Source organism: Amborella trichopoda, chromosome 7, assembly GCF_054954075.1.
Source record: "Amborella trichopoda isolate Santa Cruz 75 chromosome 7, AtrichopodaSantaCruz75HAP2 v2.0, whole genome shotgun sequence".
NCBI lineage: Eukaryota > Viridiplantae > Streptophyta > Magnoliopsida > Amborellales > Amborellaceae > Amborella > Amborella trichopoda.
In genome coordinates this window covers 2574725-2597075 of record NC_142342.1, presented here as the reverse complement: position 1 = coordinate 2597075, position 22351 = coordinate 2574725, and the positions used below count along the sequence as shown (strand labels likewise).

The following is a 22351-nucleotide window of genomic DNA, read 5'->3' as shown; positions in this document are numbered from 1 at the left end:
AGAGATGAAAGTGTATGCATATTGTTCCTAACCAACCTCGGGTCGCCCCGGCTAAAAACGAATTCTTTGGTTGTTGGAAAGAGAAAGAGAAAGAGAACCTAGAATAAAAATTGATATTCCAGGGTTCCATGGTCCATTGCATGCAGATGATTTCCTTGATTGGCTAAGTAAAGTAGAGAAAGTGTTTATGTACAAAGATATTGCAGATCACAAAAAAATAAAATTCATAGCCACAAAATTTTCTGGCCATGCATTGGTTTGGTGGGATGATTTGCAACAGGATCGTTTTTGACAAGACAAGGAAAAGATTAATTCGTGGGAAAAGATGAAGACGAGGATGCGACGAAAATTTTTATCAGTAAATTATGCCCGAACTTTGTACCAAAGGTGTCAAAACCTCAAGCAAGGTGAAAAGTCAACAAGTGACTATTTTGAAGAGTTCTATATTTTGACATCTAGGGAAAATTTACAAGAGTATGAAGATAAAAAAATAAATCGTTACTTGAATGAGCTAAATCAAGGCATTCAAAATGAATTGGCCTTCAAAGATGTCTATAAGATGTCTGATGCCTATACTGTGGCCCTCAAAGCAGATGAAATAGTCAATCTGATCCTTGGGAGAAATAAATCAGTGACAAAAGGCTCTACTTCAATACAGGGGCAACAAGTAACATTTAGAAGACCACCTATAGGGCGGAAAACCAAACCTTTCAGAAATTTCCAACTAGGCCAAACCCTAATATGGGGAGATGTGGTGTTGGGAGAGGGTTGGGAGTACTTAAAACACTTTGTGATAATACACAAATAGTGTGTTTCAAGTGTCAACAGCTTGGACATATGGCTTTTAATTGCCCCTCACGTCAACCCATTGTCAAAGTTAATTTGGCTGAAGAAAATTATGAAAAAGAAGTTGATGAAGGATATACATATGAAGGCCAAGGTGATATTGGGACGAGCCAATCTTATAAAGGGACTGGGCCTTTCAAAGGTAAAGTTGAGGATTTGCATGGAGATGAAGAGGGTGAAGTCTAAGTTGTCCAGTGAACTATGTTATCAACCTCAATACCTAACGAGGTTGAAAAGTGTCTGTGACATAATGTTTTTCGAACAATTTGCACATCAGGAGGCAAGTTATGCACAGTACTAATTGATGGTGGGAACAGTGAAAACATTGTATATAAAGAGATGGTGGCTAAACTTCAATTGAAGGAACATAAGCACCCACGCTCATATCATATCCAATGGTTCAATAAAGGAGGTGAGGTACCAGTTCTTACTCATTTAATCTCTGTTTCCATTGGTGCTAATTATAAAAATAAAGTGTGGTGTGATGTAGCACGTATGGATACATGTCAAATATTACTTGGTAGACCATGGCTTTATGATCATGATATGATACATAAAACTAGGCCAACCACTTATTCTTTTGTTAAGGATGGTATTAATATAATACTTCACCCTATGAAGCAACTTCCTACATCCAAATCCACTAAAGAGGAGGGTTCAAAGTTGCTTAATGTTCAAAAATTAAAAAGTGACAGCAAGGATATGGATGTGATTTAAGTATTGGTTGCAAAAGAAAATTCTGCACTGACTGCAATTCTTAAGTCTCTTGAACTTCTACTTGATAAGTATAAAGATTTGATGCTTGAAGAATTACCTGATGGTTTTCCTCCAATGAAAAATATTCTGTATCACATTGACTTGGTGCTCGGATCTAACATACCAAATTTGGCCAATTATCGAATGAGCCCCATGGAACATGAGGAGTTGCATAGACAAGTTGTTGCTTTGCTTAAAAAGGGATTGCTTCAAGAAAGCATGTCACCATGTGCCGTCCCTACATTACTGACTCCAAAAAAGATGGGTCATGGAGGATGTGCGTTGACAGTCGAGCAATCAACAAAATCACAATCAAGTACCGATTTCTCATACTTAGGCTCGATGATATGTTAGATAAGCTTAATGGACTTAAGGTTTTATCAAAGATTGATTTAAGGAGTGTGTACCATCAAATTCGGATTCGTCTTGAAGATGAATGAAACACCGCATTCAAAACTCGAGATGAACTATATGAGTGGCTTGTGATGTCATTTGGTCTTTCTAATGCACAAAGTACATTCATGCCCCTAATGACTGAGGTACTTCATCCTTTTATTGGTAAATTTGTTGTGGTTTATTTTGATGATATCTTGGTTTTAAACGCTAACTCACATGATCATCTTAATCACTTGGAACAAGTTTTTGATGTGTTAAAGAAGGAATCACTTATTGTGAATTTGAACAAATGCTCATTTAACAATGTTGTCTTTCTGAGGTATGTTGTTTCATCTGAGGGAATTAAGATTGACCAAGAAAAATTGAAAGCCATAGCTGAGTGGCCGGTGCCAAAGTCACTCACTGAGGTGCGTTCTTTTCATAGCCTAGCGACCTTTTATCGTCTATTTATCAGAAATTTCAGCACTCTAATGGCATTAGTGACTGATTGTATAAGGGCTGAAAACTTTTCATGGAGTCTCGCTGCTAAAAAGAGCTTCATTCTAATTAAACAAAAGATGATGCAAGCACCAGTACTTGCGTTACCATATTTTTCTAAGGTGTTTGAGATTGAAACTAATGCATGAAATGTTAGCATAGGGGCAGTTCTAAGTCAAGAGGGACGACCATTGGCCTTCTTTAGTGAGAAATTGAATTATGTACGTAAGAGGTATTAGGTTTATGACCTCGAGTTTTACGCAGTGGTGCAAGCCTTACTCTATTGGAGGCACTACCTGATTCATAGAGAGTTTGTTTTATACTCAGATCATGAAGCATTCCGGTATTTGAGTTCTCAGAAAAAGTTGAATGCGCGACATGCTAAGTGGATGACATTCCCTCAAGAATACACCTTCTTATTAAAGCACAAGGTTGGAACCCAAAATAAGGCAGTTGATGCTTTAAGTATAAGGGTAGTATTGCTTACAACTTTGTCTATAGAAGTGTTGGGGTTTGAAGTGATAAAAGATCAATATAAAGTTGATCCAACTTTCAGCAAGGTCCTTGAAATGTGTGTTGATGGGCGAGACCCTATGGGTGAGTATCTCGTGCATGATGGTTGTTTTTTTAAAGGTGTGCAGTTATGTATACATGATTGCTCCCTAAGGGAGAAGATAATCTTGAAGCTTCATGGTGGGGGCTTGGGTGGACACTTTGGGAATGACAAAACTATGGCAAAATATTTTTGGCCACATATGTGACGAGATGTTGATCGATATTTTACCCGATGGCGAATTTGCCACGTATCTAAAGGTCACACACAAAATACAGGTCTTTATACTCCTCTTCCTGTTCCTGATACCCCATGGGTTGATATTTCTGTGGATTTTGTACTTGGACTTCCACGTGCCACACGAGGTATGGACTCTATTTTTGTTGTTGTTGATCGATTTTTCAAAATGGCACATTTTATTCCTTGTAGAAGAACTATGAATGCTACACATATCGCGAATCTCTTTTTCAAAGATATTGTAAGGCTACATGGTGTTACTAAGTCTATTACATCTGATCGGGATACAAAATTTTTACGTCATTTTTGACGCACTTTATGGAAGCGCATGGGAATCAAACTTCAATTTTCTATTGCCTATCATCCTCAAACAGATAGGCAGACCAAAGTAGTGAATAGGAGCCTTAGTAACCTCTTGAGGAGTATTGTTGATGATAACATATCTTAGTGGGACCTCACTCTACCTCAAGCTGAGTTTGCTTACAACAGTTCAATAAATCGATCTACAAGAAAATCACTATTTGAGATTGTTAATGGGCGGACGCCTAATCATGCGTTGGACCTAGTGCCATTACCCATGCCAGGCAAGATAAGTGATGATGCCAATGCTTTTGCTAGGTGTAGAAGCCCATAAACATGAGAGGGAAAACGTGGCTATCTAGAAGCCCATAAATATGCGAGAGAGAAAATAAAGATAGGTGTAGAGATAAGCTTTTTATTAGTTATCTTATTTTAGTCTATTTAAAAGGACATCTCCTTTCATTATAAATGAATTGAATAAAAATTGGTCTCTTCAAAGAGATTATTTTGGGGTGAATTCCCTTGCATACCTTTGAGAAAGGTTATTTTTCTCTTAACCTTCCTTCTTTTTATTGTCAATTTTCTGGTTTTATTATCTCCCTGCATCATAAAATTAAGACTTAGTTTCAAAAACCAATTTTCAATTTGCTTTGCATATGGTTTTGACATATATATTTTAAAAAATGCAAGCTTTTTATGCTTCCCCTATAACATAAAACTTATATACTTCCCTTTATCCAACCGTCCATTCTGAATGGCGGGTAAGATTTCACAATGTCACGTCTCTACACTATTTTATTTTTAATTTTTTTTCTATAAACTATTTTGACACCAAATTTTGGACGTTCAATTTTCTATTAAACTCGCACTAGCAAAAAATATAAAAAAAATATTTCCAATAAAATAAAATAACCAAAATACGCCTGAAAGATTCAAGAGGTATTTTGGTCATTATATTTTATTGAAAAATTATTTTTAATATTTTTTATAGGTGCGCCCCAATGAGAAGATGGCACGTACCAAATTTTATATTCATACAATTTTTATAAAAACAAACTAAAAATAAAATACTTTGAGTCATCGGATCTAAGATCAAACGGTAAGTGGCTCTCTTGATCAAAATTAGACGATTGGATAATAGGGGAAGCATAGATCTTCTATGCTATAGGAGAAGTATAGAAACCTTTCTCTTTTAAGAATATATAGGATTTTAAAATGTACTTTGATTAACTATTTATAGTTAAAACGGGCTTTTAATATGTTTTACTAGGAACTCAAAATTTACTAGATGGAGAAGAGAAAGTGATTAGATACTAATATCTCAAAATTTGTGAAAGTTAGATAATACACGAACTTTGTAAATGATAGAAATAGAGAACGGATACAGGTAGAATCATTATATAATAATAACTCAAATTTTAAAATTTGTGAAGGTTAGATAATAAGCCAACTTTGCAAATTATAGAAATGGGGAACATATACAGGTAAAATCATTATATAATAATAATTCAAAATTTTTAGTAATTCAAACTTTTGTCAATCAAGATACATCTTTATCAAACCTTTATATAAGTCAAAATTTGTCAATCACAGCATATACATCTTTATCAAACCTTTCAATAATTTAGTCCCCACCAATACCTCGTACACTTCAATATAAAAACAACTAACTTCTAATTTATTCGCCTCCAATACCTCATACAGTTCATTATAAAAAAACTAAATTATAATTTATTCCTCTCCAATACCTCATAGACTGTATAATAAAAAAACAAAAATAAGCTTACCCTCCAATGTCATACACTATATTATAAAAATATTTATCTATGGTAAAAACAAAAATATTTATATATTGTAAAAACAAAAATAAGGCTCGCAAATATAGGATGAATTGTGTGCCAAAAAACAATATAACATTTCAATCAAACTTTGATATTCACAACAGTGCACTCTTCAGTGCTTTAAGAAGTGAAAAGATCATGTAATACACATGACCTTGCTTTACAACATGACATAATCCTAACTACTTAGAAGCATATTATTAAGGAAATACTTGAAGCATATTATTAAGGAAAAGTATTAATGAGACAATTTATTTTTGGTAAAAGATCGTCAAAACTAATTTTGACTATTGGATGAGAATTTCAGTTGCTCATTTATTCCATTGACCAACATCAAAGGTCAAAATTTTTTTTTTTGAACTTTGTGACATATCTAAGTCATTAGATTTCACGTTAAATCGTTATAAGTAATTGTGACCTCTTTATACCAAATCTAAATGATCTCATTGTATACATTCCTATTATCCAAACTTCTTTGATATAAAAAATAGGTGTCCCCAGCACTTATGGTCGGAACCGGGTGACACCATTTTAAACGAACAGGACCTAGTGTTTGTTAAAGCCCAAAAGTTAGGAGCTCATTCAAATAAAAATATACTTAAATAAAACTAAAAACATCATGATTCTGAAGTAGATCACCAAGTTTCAGATAAAAAATTACATTTTACTTGAGGAGCAATTGCACAATTTGCACCTGCAGGAGTACACTATAACAATAAAACGTTAATACGCGAAATGTGAACAAACTTACAATGTACCCCATCAGAGCACAATGTACTTCTTTTTTTTTGGATTTGAGGAACACTAAGCAGGGTTTCTCAGACCCTGACCTTAAAATGCACTAAGCCGGTCTGTCTGGACCTTTCACATAAAAGTAGGGTCGGGAACGAGCTAGGTCAGCCCTGGCCCGAGCCCACCCACGCCTGGCACAACTCAACCTAGTAGAGTCAAAGGAAACAAAAGGAAAAGGAAAGCAAAAAGGGCTTGGTCGGAAATGTTATGCTGCCCGGCCTGCCCTTGGGCCACATTTTAGTGGGTTTTTAGGGCAGAGCTGAATGGGCCCGGTTGGGCCAGGCTGCCTCGTGGCAATAATTGGATCAAAGTTGGTCGGGCATCTACCACTATGAAGGAACCTAGGTAAGGGTTTTATAGTCGAACGACTGAGCGAGTTACGAAGAGAAATAGAAGGGTGAGGTTTGTGTAAGGCGTCAACCTTATACTATTTAAGGTGTACCTCAAAACTATACCCAAAATGCAATTTCGGTGCTTTTTCCATATTTTTTTTCCCAAAATGGAGCTTCAAGTTCTGAACTCATGTTTTTTTTTACCGTAAATAACATATTTATTTGGAACGTAAAGCCCTGCTTTATTTTTTAAAAAAAAAAACTAAGCCATTTGGAACTTCAGACCTTGGTACATAATTAAAAAATAGACAAGTGTCTCTAATTCAAAATTTGGAGTCCCTAAATGAGTCAAACGCCAAAGGGCATATTCACTTGAAAAATAGACATGTCTCCTCTGAGGCACTTGTCTGAATAAGCACGAAGTTCCAAACTAGTTAACTTTTTCTTTTCTAAAATAAAGCTAATTCGATTCTTCAAGTTCCAGTATATTGCTAATATATATATATATAAAGGGTGCAGTTGGCATACGAATGCATCCGTAGCTGTAGAGGTAAGGTGTGCACCTTCAAATTTTATCATGATATATAATTTTGATGTAAAATGTTCTTAGGATTATCTCAAAATCTATTTTTATATCTAATTATAAAATTTTAAATTTAAAAAATGGTTAAAATCAAGTAGATCTATAAACACATGAAAATCTTGAAAATGGATGATGTAGATAATATATTGTAAAATGCACTATTTTTGAGACTTAAAATCGTTTTATTTTTCATGGTCATACATCTTGATGTCGAGATGATCAATCAAAGGGTTTTTCAGCATTAAAACTATCTTTTTCGATGGATTTTTGAAGTGCATCCGAAGCTATAGAGGTAAGGTTGCAACCTTATATATACTTTTTCCATATATAAAACACTGACCCACAACTCTATTTCGAACCAATGATATTTTGGGATGGAAAAAGTTTATATAGAGCCGAGGCTCTAAACAATCAAATTAGAGCCTCAAAAATTTCACTAGAAGAGGTTGTTTTGATGCCCAAATATCTTCAAATTGATCATCTCAACTTCAACAAGATGCATGTACATGAGAAAAAAATAGATCTTGAGTTTTAGAAATAATGCATATTGTAACGTATTTTTGGACCGTCAATTTTAAAGATTTTTAGATTTTCATAGATCTGCTCGATCTACGCTATTTTTTAAACTTCAAATTTTATAATTGAAGATGAAAATGTTTTATAAAGCTATTACAAAGATTTCCAGTATTGAACCACCTTTCTCAATACGAGTTGAAAGTGCGCTTCACTATGATGGTTTAGAGCCCACCCTTTTGGGATAAAATTAAAAGACCCAAAGAAGGGAAAGGGATGTAATTGACAAATTCCATCGTTCATGTTGCTTTGTTGATTCACACTGTTAGGACCATCTCTTTATTTGGACGACTCCACTAAATTAATCTCTACACTTCGTTTTCCTTTTATCAAAAAGAATGAAAATTAATTATTTCTATATAAAATTCATATCATGAAAGCTTTTTAAGAGACCCCACTCACCCAGGCCACCATCCCAGGCAACACGAGTTAGTCTCTAGCCGGATCAGCGATTTTTTAAACAGCAATGTTTTCAAAAATCGTGAAGAAGGCACCAACTCCGGCGCTCGCGGTCGAGACAGAAAAACAACCGTATTGCATTACAGACACACTCTCGCAGTCTCATTTAAGAAATTCTATACTTCCCCATCCCGTGTCGAATTTAGATTAAATAAATCATTGACTATTTGATGTCTTATACTATTTTATTTTTAATTTTTATTCTAGAAATTATGAGTTTGAAATTTAGTGCATGCCAACATCTCCATGGGCCACAATTAAACAAAATATAAAAAAATATTTTCAATAAAATAAAATAATCAAAATATCCTTAAGGTATTTTGATAGTTTTATTTTATTCAAAACTTTATATATAAGGTGTTGTTTTCATAAGGTTGCAACGTTAAACAATCCATTTAAGGTGCACCTCCAAATTTTTTCATACATATAATTTTGATGTAAAAATATTTTTAATATTATCTCAAAATCTATTTTTATATCTAATTATAAAATTTTAAACTCCAAAAATAATTAAAATCAAATAGATATATAAACATATAAAAATCTTTAAAATTGACGGTCTAGGTAATGTGTTGTAAGATACATCATTTCTGGTACTCAAAATGCTTTCTTTTTTCATAGTCATACATCTCGACGTCGAGATAATCAATTAGAGGCAAAACAACCTTTTCCAATAGATTTTTGAGCAACTACAGTCTTCTGATGATTCTGTAGTAGTTTCAGTATAAGAACTGTTTGATCCTATAAGATCAAGATCATTAGTGTCTATATCTTCAGTATAAGAACCACTAGAAGTAGAGGAGGAAGAATCATATGAGTTCTGAGGTCTGAGGTTCAAGGTAAGTTGCAGAGGTAGACTGTAGAGGTTTCAGGGAGAAGCTCAGCGGTTTCAGGGAAAAGCTCAGCGGGTTCAGGGAAAAGCTCGGAGGTTTTCAGGTAAGACTTAGAGGTTTCCGGTAGAGGCTCAGAGGTTTGCAGGTGAAGGCTTAGAGGCTTCAGGTAGAGGCTCAGAGATTTTCAGGTGAAGGCTTAGAGGCTTAGGATAGGAGAAGAGGAGAGAAGAGGCCCTGTCTTCAAACGAGGGAGGAGCCTTCCTTTTATAGGAGTTGAGGCCTTCGAAAGGAATCTCAATTATGGGCCAGCTGGCACGCATTAAGAGAAGAGGACAGGAGAGAGCGATGCCTTAGTTGGCAGATGTGGACAAGAAAGAGAGAGAGGTGGCAGATGTGGACAAGAAAGAGAGAGCGTCGGCACATGTGGACAAGAGAGCGTTGGCACGTCCGGACAAAGGAGAGGGGCCCAGGTGTCGGCAAATGCGACAAGAGGGAGTGTCGGTGGAATACGACAAGAGAGAGAAAGGTGCTAGTGGACAAAACATACGAGCATAGGGAGATGCTCTTTGTACAAAAAGTTAAAAATGAAAAAGTAAAGCATCTAGGCTCTTTTGGCCTTATTACAATTGAGTGCAGTATTTGCTGTCTGTGATGGGACCCTTATTTGTCTTGTATTGTTGTTATCGCTCCTGGATGGTGATGGATGATCAATTCATGGTCTCTGGCTGAATTCGTCTGGATCATCTTCTTCCGGATCCGTTTCGTCTGGATCTGTTTCTTCTGGATCCTTCTGACTGAGTTGGAGGTACCTATTGATGTGTAGTGGAGAAGACTGGACTGTTTCTTCGGAAGAGGTGGGTTTTCTTCTGGCTTCAGCAAAGATCTCTTTCATCTGTTTTTCCAGTTCTTCCTTGGAAGCATGTGGGTTGGTTTGAAGCATATTTCTCAGGTAGGTAGGAAAATCAAAAGAAGTGTTTGGAGTATTTGGGTTTTCCTGGTATATAGGGTTGTATTCCAAGCCTTGGATGTATTGTTCTTTAGAATCTAGTTGTTGTTTTAATATTCCACCAAGTCCTTTATCCGATGCATCACATTCAATGATTTTGAAAGCAGTGGGATGAGGAAGAAAAAGGCATTCAAGGGTTCTGACCTTACTCTTTATTACCTTTATTGCTTGAGTATGGATATCAGACCAAGGAGGAGGATTCTTCTTGAGTCTATCATATAAGGGTTTAGAGTCTAAAGCAAGATTAGGATAGAAATCACTAACATAATTGAGGCATCCTAAAAACCTTTGTAGTTCAGTTTTGTCAAGAATCTTATCAGGAAATTTATCAGCAAAAGCTATAGATCTATCTATTGGGATAATAGTACCATGGTATATTATATGTCCTAAAAACCTAATATTGGTTTTGAAAAGTGTAATCTTTTTGGCAGAAACAACTAAGCCTGCTTGGCTTACAGCATGGATAAATGTATTGATATGTTTTACGTGTTGATCAATAGATTCAGAAAATATTAAGACATCATCAATGTAGACTATCATAAAATGGTAATATGAGTTGAATACATCGTTCATAATTTTTTGGAATTCTGATGGTGCATTCTTTAAACCAAAAGGCATTACATTCCATTCATATTGTCCAAAGGGTACATTGAATGCAGTCTTGTATTTATCTTGTTCCTGGATCTGGATTTGCCAGTATCCTGATTTCATATCAAATTTTGAAAATATACAAGCTTGAGCAACTCTTTCCAATAAATCTTTTTTATTTGGAATTGGATATCTGATCCATTTTAAAACTTTATTTAATGGTTTATAATTTATAACTAGTCTAGGAACTCCTCTTTCTTTTTCAGCATTTTTATTTACATAAAAAGCTGCACAACTCCAAGGTGAAGAACTTGGTCGTATGAGCTTTCTCTGTAGGAGTTCTGCTATTTCTTTTCTACACATTTCCAACAAAACAGTATTCATTTGTATTGGCCTAGCTTTGGTAGGGATTTGGCTTTCAGTGAAAGTTGATTCATATGGTAGGCTGATACTATGTTTTTTCCTATCCCAAAAAGCATTAGGATGTTCGCTACATATTGATGTTTCTATTTGCTTTTGTATTGATTGAATTTTTTGTTGTATTGAAGGCGTTTGTATTTGTTCTTCAATTACTTTGTATTTAACTTCCTGTTTAAGTGTATTTGCCCGCTGGCAGGCTATTCTCTCTGCCTTTGACTTTTCAATCGAACATCTTCAATGTGGAATTTATTCTTGTTTAACTCAGGAGGAGGTTTAAATAATACTGATTTAGGAATGGGAGATATAGTAGGTGTTTCCTTGGATACTATTCTTTCTATTCTTTCAGTTTGCTTTCCAAGGGATTGTAGATATAGGTTTGTATAATTATTTTGTTCTACAATATGAGGTATGTACTCTTGTTTTTTATTGATTTCTTTAGGTATGGCTTTGTATGGGGTAGCCATTATATCATAGAAAGATGAGGAATGTACGGGTTCATTCTTTTTTGGAATGCCTGCTTTAAGTATAATACTTTTCTCCGGTGGATGTATACTAGCTGTTGTAGTACCATCAGTACTTATATATGTCTTTTCTTCTATTGTTTGAATTTGTTGAGTTTATCAAATGAAGGAATAGTAATATTTTTCTCTAAACATAGATCTTTTAGCCAGTGGAAAAATCCTATATTTAATTTTTCTTTGTGTAAGAACTTATTATATTTCTTATGTAGTAATTCCAGTAGTCTAGGTGGTTGAAACCTTTTTACATACCATTCTCGGATATTTTTATTTTCTTCTGATAAATAATCTTTTTTAATAAAAGCTTTATTTATTTTTCTGTGCTTCCTTTCTAGCTTGGCGGCTAGATATGCTGCTATATATTCTTCTGAATATTGAGTATTATCCTCTTCTTCAAGTTGTAAGGTACAAACTTGGAAGTCCTGCAATTCTTCTATACTGGGTTCAGTATTAGAAGTTGTAGGATGAGATGTTGATGTATATGTTGGAATTACAATATTATCTCTGGTTCTATGTGTTCCTTGAAATTGTATATTTGAATTCGATAAAGACATTTGATTATTGGATGAAGAAGGGTGACTAGGAGGAGGTAATATGATAACATTTGGGTTGTGGGAAATTGATTTCCTACTTGGTATATGTTGTTTACTATTTCTCTTCCTATTAATGTCAATATCATCTTGTGTATGTAAATTTGTTTTTTGAAATTGTATTTCTACATTTCCATCTGTATGTTCAATGATATGATTGGGAATATGATGTTGAGGAATTTCTTGTGGTTGATTGGCATTTTGTAATGCCCATGATTGAGGTAGAATTATATCTGACCATTTTATGGTTTTTGGAACTATCATATTAGATTTTTCTATATTTGTTTGGAACAAAATTGTTTGATCTTTTTGATCAAGTTTTAAGGTATTAGGACTTAGTGTATTCATGACTTTATAATATATTCTATAGACTATGGCTAAATTTTGTGAACCATGGACCATATTGAATCCATGTGTTTTGAGATTTATTGTTAATATATCTAGGATATTTGGGTCGATTAAAGAAACAGAAAAATTAGGAAAACAGTTAAAATAAATTGGACCACTACAAAGGCTGGATTCAACCATGCCTAGTAGCGAGTCTGTGAATATATTGTGTCTTGTATCTCTTAGGCATACAAGCACAGAAGTGTTCAACCCTGGTCGGGTCAAAGGTTTTACGGCTATTTGAATGAGGCCAATGTGCAAATATTTGTAATTATTTTCTTTATGTTTTTCTATTACTTTTTTCGAGAGTAGGTGAAAGTCTTCTTGGTTTTGCGTTACTGAGAGACTTTCCTCTACAGTTTTGATGGCATAACCCATCTTTAGTTTGAAAGTTCCTTTATTATAGACATCATGTATTGGTACCTTAGGAATATTCCAATTTTGGATATTTTCCTCAATATCATTTATAATAATTTGTTCTTTGTTCTTAACTCTAAGTTTTGAAGATGAAGGTACAGTTTTACCAGTAAGATTTCTTATGAGATTTGCCATCTGTAGGTTGCGGATAATGACAATCTGGACATTCAGTGGCCTTAGCTTTTTTCCCTAAGCGGCTCTCCTGGCCTTGGCGGTACTTTTCGCATCGGCGTTCACTTGTCTCTTGTCTTAACTCTCGGACCAACTTTCTTGGTGGTCAATCTCACTTAATTTCTTATGGTAGAATGTATCTTTATCTTAACTTATGAAGTAAAAAGAACAGTTTTACAAATTCTACAGTTGTAACTGTTTGATGAACATCAGGTTCACATGGATCCAAGCAAACTTGCACCATTATACCTATTAAATCATCTTAATCCTATCAATGGGGTTAAGACCAGAGAGTATTATGAAGCCATTCTGATGGAAACAGGGTCCATCTCTGTTGTCCATTATTTTCAACAGAATACCCGAATCATAACCTATTCAAAAGTACAGATAAAGAAATTACTTCCTTACACTGAGTGGGGTTCCAATCCCGCACAGGGCAAAAAATTACAAAATCCTGAATTTTCTTATAAGTATTTCAAATATGCTGAGTACATAGAAGCTTGGCAATATATATATATATATATATATATATATATATATATATATATATATATATATATATATATATATATATATGAAGATACTACAAAACCCCTATAGATGAAAATAAACAGTGATTTCACCTACCCTCACCATCATCCAAACTTCATCGCACGATCACAATTGTTTGATAATGTTTCAATTTTCATGTTTGTTTTACCAGTCGGAATGATATGAAATTTGAACCATGTGTACATCTTAATAAGATGCAGTTAATAAAAATATAAAAACATAATTCGTAAAAAAATTTTTGATAAAATAACCTCCGTAAATTTTCTGAAAGTATTTTAATCAATTTATATTTTGTAAATTATTTTTTTCATATTTTTATTAAATACGCCTCACTAGGATATACACACGCTCCATATTTCAAATAATTTACATTTTAATCATTTTATTTTATTAAAACTTTTTTATATATATTTTTAGGCACGAGTTCAAGTATATGATGTATAGAAAAGCTTGCCCAAAAGAAATATGTTACATCTCTCTCTTATACGTAAGAAATATGTTGCATTGATCTCTCATGTGAATATGTAGCACGAATGGTCACCCTCTCTTTCTCATGTGTGTGATAAATATGTTGTTCTATCTGTGATTCTCCACCAATAATACACTCTCTGTGAAAGAAATATGTTGCTCTATTGTGATGAAAGCAGTTCCAAAAGGAGGCGACCAGCCTATACACATACCAAGCAAAATTAACATGATCATCCACCTCAAAACTGATTATAGAGCCCCTATATCCGCCACTGAGTTCCTCTTTACCTTCTAAGCTAAAACTCGACCTCCACTGAGCTCCTCTTTACGTTCTAAGCTAAAACTCGAGACTGTGCTTTCCCATGTAACACAAAAATCCCAAGACTTAAAAAAGCAAAAGAAAGCGAAAACAAGAACTTAAAAGTTTAACAATAGGCACCGAAAAATCAGTAACTCTCTACATCTTCACTCAACAACCCAAGAAGCTCACCTTTCTTCAGCTTCGAGTAGCCCTTCACTCCACGAGACTTTGCAAGAGCCCTTAACTCCGATAACTTCATGGAGTTCAAATCTCTCTGTAAGTTTGTGGAATTCAATTCTCTTTCCAACTTTATGGGGTTCATTTCTCTCTCTTCAGAGAGTGCCTGGTCCATAAGCTCATTTTTTGCTTCCTCTGGTTCCTCATCTGAGGACTCAGAAAGCTTAGTATAAACTTCATCGTCCACAGTGGAAGAAACAAGATTTGGTTGCGGTTCAGAAGCCCTCTTGTTGCTCTTCTTTTCAACCTTGAATGATAAATCTGAAGAACTGGTATTCTCTGTAGAATAAACAGGCTGGTATTTCACTCGAGGAACTGGTGATCTTCTCCTGAAATTTGAAGCTGGCCTGGCAAAAGAGACAGTCTCCGATTCTTCGACCTCCTCTCTTCCAACTATTTCATTTTTATCAATATCCTCTTCCTCTCTCTTAACTTCATTATTAGAATCGAACAAGTTCAAGCTTTTCTCGTGGTCAAGTTGGCTGGTTGTCTCTGAAAGCTCTCGATCAAAATCCCCAACTTGAGGTTTCTTCTTACCATGTTGTGCAGAATGTTTCCTCAGTAGTTTAAGGAGAGAGTCTACTGTGCCTTTTTCACCCTGTGCTTGAGACGCCTCAACTTTCTTCTCCTCTTTGATTGCAGCCCTTTCCCTAAGTTGGGCTTGGACCTTCCTGAAAAGCTCTACAATCTCACTCTCTCTAGCCCCTGGTGCGGAGGTTGCTTGGAATTTGGAGCTCCTAGAGAAAGATAGTAATGGACCGTTTTTTGAGGAGATATATTCTGAATCTTCAAGGTTCTCTAAGCTCTCTCTCTCTTGGTTTGGCCTGTTTCGCCCTCGATATCCTTGTCTGTTTTGCCTCGAGAAATCTGGGTTTCTACGGAAGCCGGAGTCCCCGGCACACACATAAAGAGAACAGTATCTAGAGCCAGGAACAAAGGATTTTCTCATGGAAAGCTTAGGCCTTGCATAATATTTGAAATCATTGGAATATGGATAAGATGAAACAACTGTTCTTCTTGAAACTCCAAAGGGGAATTGACTTCCTTCTGATAGCCCATAACCTGCACATAGCCCATAAAACAGGAAATGGTATTGTAAAATTTATTCATTGAGAAAGCCGTCAAGCAAAGAAGGTATACTATTGTCCATGGCCTATGAAGCCTATGAAACTGTAATACATTGGGTCTTGAGAGTAAAATAAAATGGTGGATAGTGATGGAGTGTTACACCTACCGTAACAGGACATGAGCCCAGTCTGTTTACTGTTTTTTCTCCATCATTGTTCTTCATTTCATACGGCGGTCATGAATCTGATGGACAATGATTTTCCATAGACCATCGACCCATGCCAATTCTTTTCTTGCTGGCCAATATCCAGCTCATGCTCCATATATTAGACTCATGGAAGGTTTATACCAAAACAATGGCCCTCTAATTCCCTTCGTTATTAACACAGATCGAATTTGTTCATAGTTCCAACAATAAAATTTTATTAGAGCTTTTCCTAATTTTGTATACATGAACTTTTGTCCACATAAGACTTGTACCTCAATTTTGTAAAAAAGGCGAGGGATGTGACATGGCATTGTCAGCATTCTTTCACAAGTGGGTTTTCAAGGTTGTGAAAAATTGAGTCAACAAAGGAGCTCTTTAGCTCATGGAGTTCGAATGGTACAGGGATGGTGAGAGAAACAAATGAAGTAGCATTAAAGCTCAGTAAGAAATCATTGCATCTTGATGGAACAATATCAATTAGGCTCCATTACTGTAATGTCAATTATAACTGCTAGTAGTGGACGAAAGAACAATTTGGGATCTTGATGTGGAAGTCGGCAGTACCACACAAAACTGCTGTTGGGAGGTTTAAATCTTTCAAAGAAAGAACTATGCTATTGTTATATATACGGCACTCAATTTACATGAAATAATAGTCCATCCAATTGTCTAAAAAAGTCATGTCTGTAGCAACTAGGAACCTTCTCTTATGAGAGGCCCAGCCTCCTGTGAATAATAGTATTTTAGATTTACAATTTTAGATGTATACTTGTTTGCCTCATATTTTTTAACATGCTATCAGAGTTTCATCCTTTAGAGCATGCCAATGTGTTCCCTAGGAAAATAATATTTTTCAAGATCGCTCCATGGGGACACAAACCCACAACCAGATGGAAATAAAAGAAGAAAAGGAGGAGGGGGGGGGGGGGGGGGGGGGGGGGGGGGGGGGGGGTGACGTTTGTGTGGCAGGACTTCAAAATTTCCAAATTTTCAATCAGCCATCAACACATGATGATGAAATTTCTCCACCAATCATATATAAACTGGAGAATAACTAATCAATTCTATAGAATAGATATAAGCAAATCAGGGAGTAGACCTTTTCCAATTTATGACGATCCTATGGTTGCCACCTTCCATTTTACACTCACCTGGATACTACTGCTCAAGGTCCCCTTGTCAAACCAGTATCTAAACTACCACTTTGGTTGCTAAACCACTTGGTAGCAAAAATCATCTATCCATGGCCAACTTGTACCCACTAACGACCAAGAAACTCAAGAATCCATTAATGGGAAAAAAAAAAAAAAACTCTAGGCATCCATGACACTTACCAAGCTCTGGACAAAGTAGTTGCTTTTAGCAACAGAGAAACTATAAATAATTTTACTACATAAATTAAACGAACAAAGCAGGAATTTCACTCAGTATTCCAAATTCCATAACCATTCGGCAACACCAGCACTATATAACGAGCATTACCATGAAGTAAATTATTCAGGGCTATTATATTCTAACAATATTTAATGACCATGGTAGTCAATGGGAGCATAATTCTGCACAGATGGGTCTTATTTCATGAGATTAGTTAATAAAAAGGGCAAGGCCAAACAATAAAGTGCAGTGTCCTAATGAATGCCATAAAAACCTAAGTAGGTAGAAGATTTAATTCGAATTAAATCTAATATAATTAGGGTGAAGTTTGTGTAAGGTGCCCCCCTTATACTTTACAAGTAAGGCACATTGTTGTACGTCATTTTTGACGTACTTGTTTCCGCGGTATGAATAAGAAGAGGGCCAGTTGCGACTTGGTCCCGCCGGTACCCAAAATACCGCGAGACACTGCAAAATAAGCCCAAAACTGGACAACCTTGGAAAGAGTACTAAAACGGCTTCAGAATGCATGGGAAGGATCGTTTGGGATGCCCGGAGGAATGACGCACTTGTTTCCACGGTACAAATAAGAAGAGGTCCAGTTGTGACTTGGTCCCGCTGGTACCCAAAATACCGCCAGATTAGGAAAACACTGTAAAATAAGCCTAAAACTGGAAAACCTTCGAAAGAGCACTAAAACGGCTTCAGAATGCATGGGAAGGATGGTTTGGGATGCCCGAAGCTCGTAAAGTTTCGTGACATTTCGACAAGTTTTGATATGATCAGAACGAAATTCTATTCACAAATCCAGTTCCTATCATGCTGAAAAGGAACCTTATAACTACAGCCCTATTTTCGGGGCCTCAAAACAATACCAGACAACCGTCATTGGATCCGGAATGTCAAAAAACCCCTAGAGACCAAATTTGGGCTCAATCGGACATTCCAAAACCATTATAGGTCCAAATTACCATAAAGGGTGAACCAGTTTCCATAAAGGGTGAACCAGTTTCCAAAATCATTATGGGCCCAAATTACCATAAAGGGTGAACCAGTTTACACTATTACTGTGCAACCTCGGTGAACCAGTTTCCATAAATGGAAACTGTGTTTTTATCCCTCACGATGATTTTCAAATGCTCATAACTCGCTCGTTTTGAGTTGAAACGAGCTCAAATTCGAATACAAGCTAGTCTTGAAGACCCCGTCGTTTTGACATATGGCACACGTCATGACGTGGCCCGAGACAAGAGAATTTCTAGAGAGAAGATGAGCACAAAAACATGAAAATCAGAATTTTAAAAGAAGACATCCAGTACTTCTTGAAGTCATAACTTGAGATCCGTATGTCGGATCATCGCAAAATTAGGTTCGTTGCGATCGTATCACGAAGGACTACAAGTTTGGTATAATTTTTACGCTCAGTGCGAATTTCAAGGTTGAGATGTCAAGATTTTTCGGTCGTCGGAGTTACACTTTCGGGGGACTTCCCAAATTGGGATATGCTCAAACAGAAACCAAATCAAACGAAATTTGGTGCAAAACGATCGTAACAATGTCCTCTTCAATCTGTGATCAAAATGATGACTCGAAACATCACGGATCGCACCGGATTTATGGTCGAAGATTATGGACTTGGCTGGATTTTTGCCTCTTCATGAAAAATCCATTTCAAGGCGATCAAAAGGCATCAAAATGTTCGTGACGGATCAAGCATCAATTCTAAGACGATCGATCATCCGAATCACCGCTACAAGTATCTGAAAAAGCTCCCGAAGTCTAGCAATGGCAAGAGGCCGCTCAGGGAGGGATGGTTTTGTCAATAGCTCAAAAGATCTAAGCGGTATTTTACTCATTATGTCCAAAAACGGGATTTTATTTTAATTCCATTTAATTGTATTTTTCCACAATTTAGCTTAGGTTTGAGCATCCACCCATGCTTTGTGGTAGCTATATATAGGCAAACTTAGGTCAATTGTACAAGGGATGAATCATTTGTTAATGAAATTGAGACGTGAAGCTTGCTTTGCCTCTAAACCTTGAATCCAGTGGTGAGGAGAGAGAAAATTTCCGTAGAGAGAGAAACTATCCCTAGCCTACACCATGGTCCATGCACACTAGACTACCCTACGGTCCACGCTCTCCAACCTACACCCTAGCCTACCCTGTGGTCCATGCACACTAGCCTACACCCTAGCCTACCCTTCAGTTCACACTCTTTAACCTATACCCTAGCCCACACCATGGTCCATACACATCAGCCTTGACCCACGTCTAGCCCCTCTCTCTCTCATGTGTAAGCAAGGAGTCTAAAGGTGGTGCACCTAGGCTAGGTTACACCCCACACCCACTCTCTCTCCTCTCTCTCTACCTCGTTCCTTCCGCACAGCAACTCAGAGCCGTAGCAAAACCTGCAGCTCCATCCTTGCAGCTCCGCCTCTCTCTCTACACTCCTTCGTTGTGCACGAAACCGCAGCAAAATTTGTGGCTCCGTTACCTGTGGCTCCGTCTCTCTCTGCACTCCTTCGCAGTGCACGAAACCGCAACAAGACCTGCGGCTCCGTCACCTGCGGATCCATCACTTACGGCTCCGTCTCTCTCTCTTTGCACTCCTTAGCTGTGCACGAAGCCGCAACAAAACCTATGGCTTTGTCACCTGCGGCTCCACCACCTACGGCTCTATCACCTCCAGCTCCGTCACTTGTGGCTTCGTCACCTACAGCTCCGTCAACTACGGCCATGTTACCGTGTGGCCCCATCCTCATCTTTTTGCCTCTTTCGTACTCACATGCATGCCCGCCTCTTTGCGGGGACACGAACCTTCCCCGTCATTTTTCCTCACTCTATCTGTATATTGATAGTATCTCTAATCCATTGTGCATTTGATTTAGTGCTTTTAGTGCTTTCTAATTACCGCTCTAACTTCCACTCCGTACAGTTAAGTCGAGTTGTGAGAGATATAGATGCTCTCACCCTCACTCACTCGAGTGGAGTCATCTTGAGTTGGTAGTCAAGAGAATTCTGACTCTTTGGTTGCTTTGATTGCCGAGTCTTGTAACGCTCAAACGGGTAAGAGAACTCAGGTCCCCCTTCCTTTTCATTTCTTCTTTGCCAGCCAACCCCCTTTTGAATTCATATTGCAAGTTTCGAGATAAAAATAAGAGATGATTTGCTGAAGTATGAGGAGAGCTCATGTCCAAACCGCACTGGCAGACAGCCGGAGAGCAGCATAATTGTTCTAAGAGGGCGACTGCCCAGGCGATGAGGTTGGAGCCTAAACGTATCCTTGTCGTTAAAATCTCTCTCGTCGTTCGTTCCGATCTGCATAAAAAAGAGCACACACACACGCCTAAACGCTCAAGCGCATGTTCCATTCGCGGTTGTAGTTCCAATGTCAAAAATCTCTAAATTTTGCCCGAAGATATAGTTCCGGTGTCGAAAATCTTAGGATGGCTTGAAAATTCATGTTCAATCCTAATTATGAAATTTAAAATTCAAAAAATGGTGTTTGTGGATCGAGCAGATCTATAAACACTTGAAAATATTGAAAATGGACGGTACATATAATAACTTGTTACAAGAAGCACTATGTTTAGGACTTTAAATTCCTTTTTTTCTTTATATCCATACATCTCAAAGTTGAAATGATCAATTGGAAGGTTTTCCAACATCGGAACACTCTTTTCTACAAGATCTTTGAGGTGCAACTTACTTCCATAGTATAAGGTTGCAACCTTATGTAAACTTTTCCTTCTATCAATTAAATTTTAACAACATTACACAAACATTATAGTGTAAAACTCTATGCCTACAAGGAACTTAACTATACAACAAAAACCAAGTCATCACCGTGCCACACAAAATAGCAAATTGAGCAATAATATGTTCAATTGACATATTTTAGAAAAACTGGAAATCAAGCAGTTTGATAAATTTTCTACAAGATTTTTGAGGGGCAACTTACTTCCATAGTAACAGGTTGCAACCTTATCTAAAGTTTTTCTGTATATCAATTAAATTTTAACAACATTACACAAACATTATAGTGTAAAACTCTATGCCTACAAGGAACTTAACTATACAATAAAAATCAAGTCATCACCGTGCCGCACAAAATAGCAAATTGAGCAATAATATGTCCAATCGACATATTTTAGAAAAACTGGAAATCAAGCAGTTTGATAAATACAAGAGGTAAACAGGGAATGGAGACCTCAACTGGAAGGGGGAAGAAAAAGTCAGCAAATTAATTAGTACATACTTGAAGAGCAACTCAACAACCCTGGCTCATGCCAAAGGATTAAATGTCATACGAAACCAATAAAAACCAGTGAAAAATCAATGACCCAATTTCAGAAAACAGAATCTCAATCTCAAGTGAAACACATAAGTCATCAAAAAGTAAAACCCACAAAAACCAATGAAACATAGATGACCCAATTGTAGCAAAAGAAAAATGCAAGCAAGAAGCAGATTAAAATAAAACAGTATTATGGTATTTGGAAAAACAAATATAAAGTAAGGCCTGCAAAAACAGGTTAAATGTTCATCACTCAATTTCAGAAAAGCAAAGCAAAGAAAAAGGCAAACAAAATAAGCACTACATCATAAACAACAATTAAATTGATATTACTATTTCAGAAGTAAAAAGCAAGCTATAAATAAGCATATAACCAGTATCAAGCCCATTACACCAAGAAAAAAATCCCCAAAAAGTGAGGGAAAGAAAAAGAGATTTCATTTAAAAATGACCTACCTGGTAAATTGCTTGAGGAGAGCTTAACCGCTCCAGACATTGTCTAAAACCAATGGTTTTCTTTAATGGCGCAAGCGCATCTTTTAGCTATTTTGTAGAGTGAGAAGATGCCTAGTGACCTGCATATAAATGAATAATATTAGGCTAGAGAGAAAGAAAACCTGTAAAAACTAAAACCCATATTGATAAGACTTACTTGAAATGGAAACCTAAAACTCGTAGGAATTTTAACAGGGTTGAATTGAGTGCAAAGAGAAGTAACAAAGTGGTCTGAGCTTTGAAACCCTAAACCCTAGAGAACGAAGGGCCTCT

General features: G+C 36.5%; 1 protein-coding gene across 1 annotated transcript; it reads right to left on the bottom strand.

Moving 5' to 3' along the window:
- Nucleotides 1–14238: 14238 nt before the first annotated feature.
- On the bottom strand, nucleotides 14239–22351 carry RHON1 (Rho termination factor). The gene is made up of 3 exons (XM_006857233.4): nucleotides 22236–22351; nucleotides 22040–22158; nucleotides 14239–15695 (listed from the first exon to the last, which is right to left on the bottom strand). Exons 2-3 carry the CDS (start codon nucleotides 22077–22079, stop codon nucleotides 14542–14544), a joined length of 1194 nt encoding a protein of 397 aa, XP_006857295.3. The 5' UTR covers nucleotides 22080–22158; nucleotides 22236–22351; the 3' UTR covers nucleotides 14239–14541.

What these genes read in the sequence shown, in the direction of transcription:
- RHON1 (XM_006857233.4), bottom strand. Translation starts at nt 22,079, where the DNA reads ATGTCTGGAGCGGTTAAGCTCTCCTCAAGCAATTTACCAG. An exon ending in CTCCTCAAGCAATTTACCAG is followed by an intron (nt 15,696 to 22,039) that starts GTAGGTCATTTT and finishes GGCTATGTGCAG; the next exon opens with GTTATGGGCTATCAGAAGGA.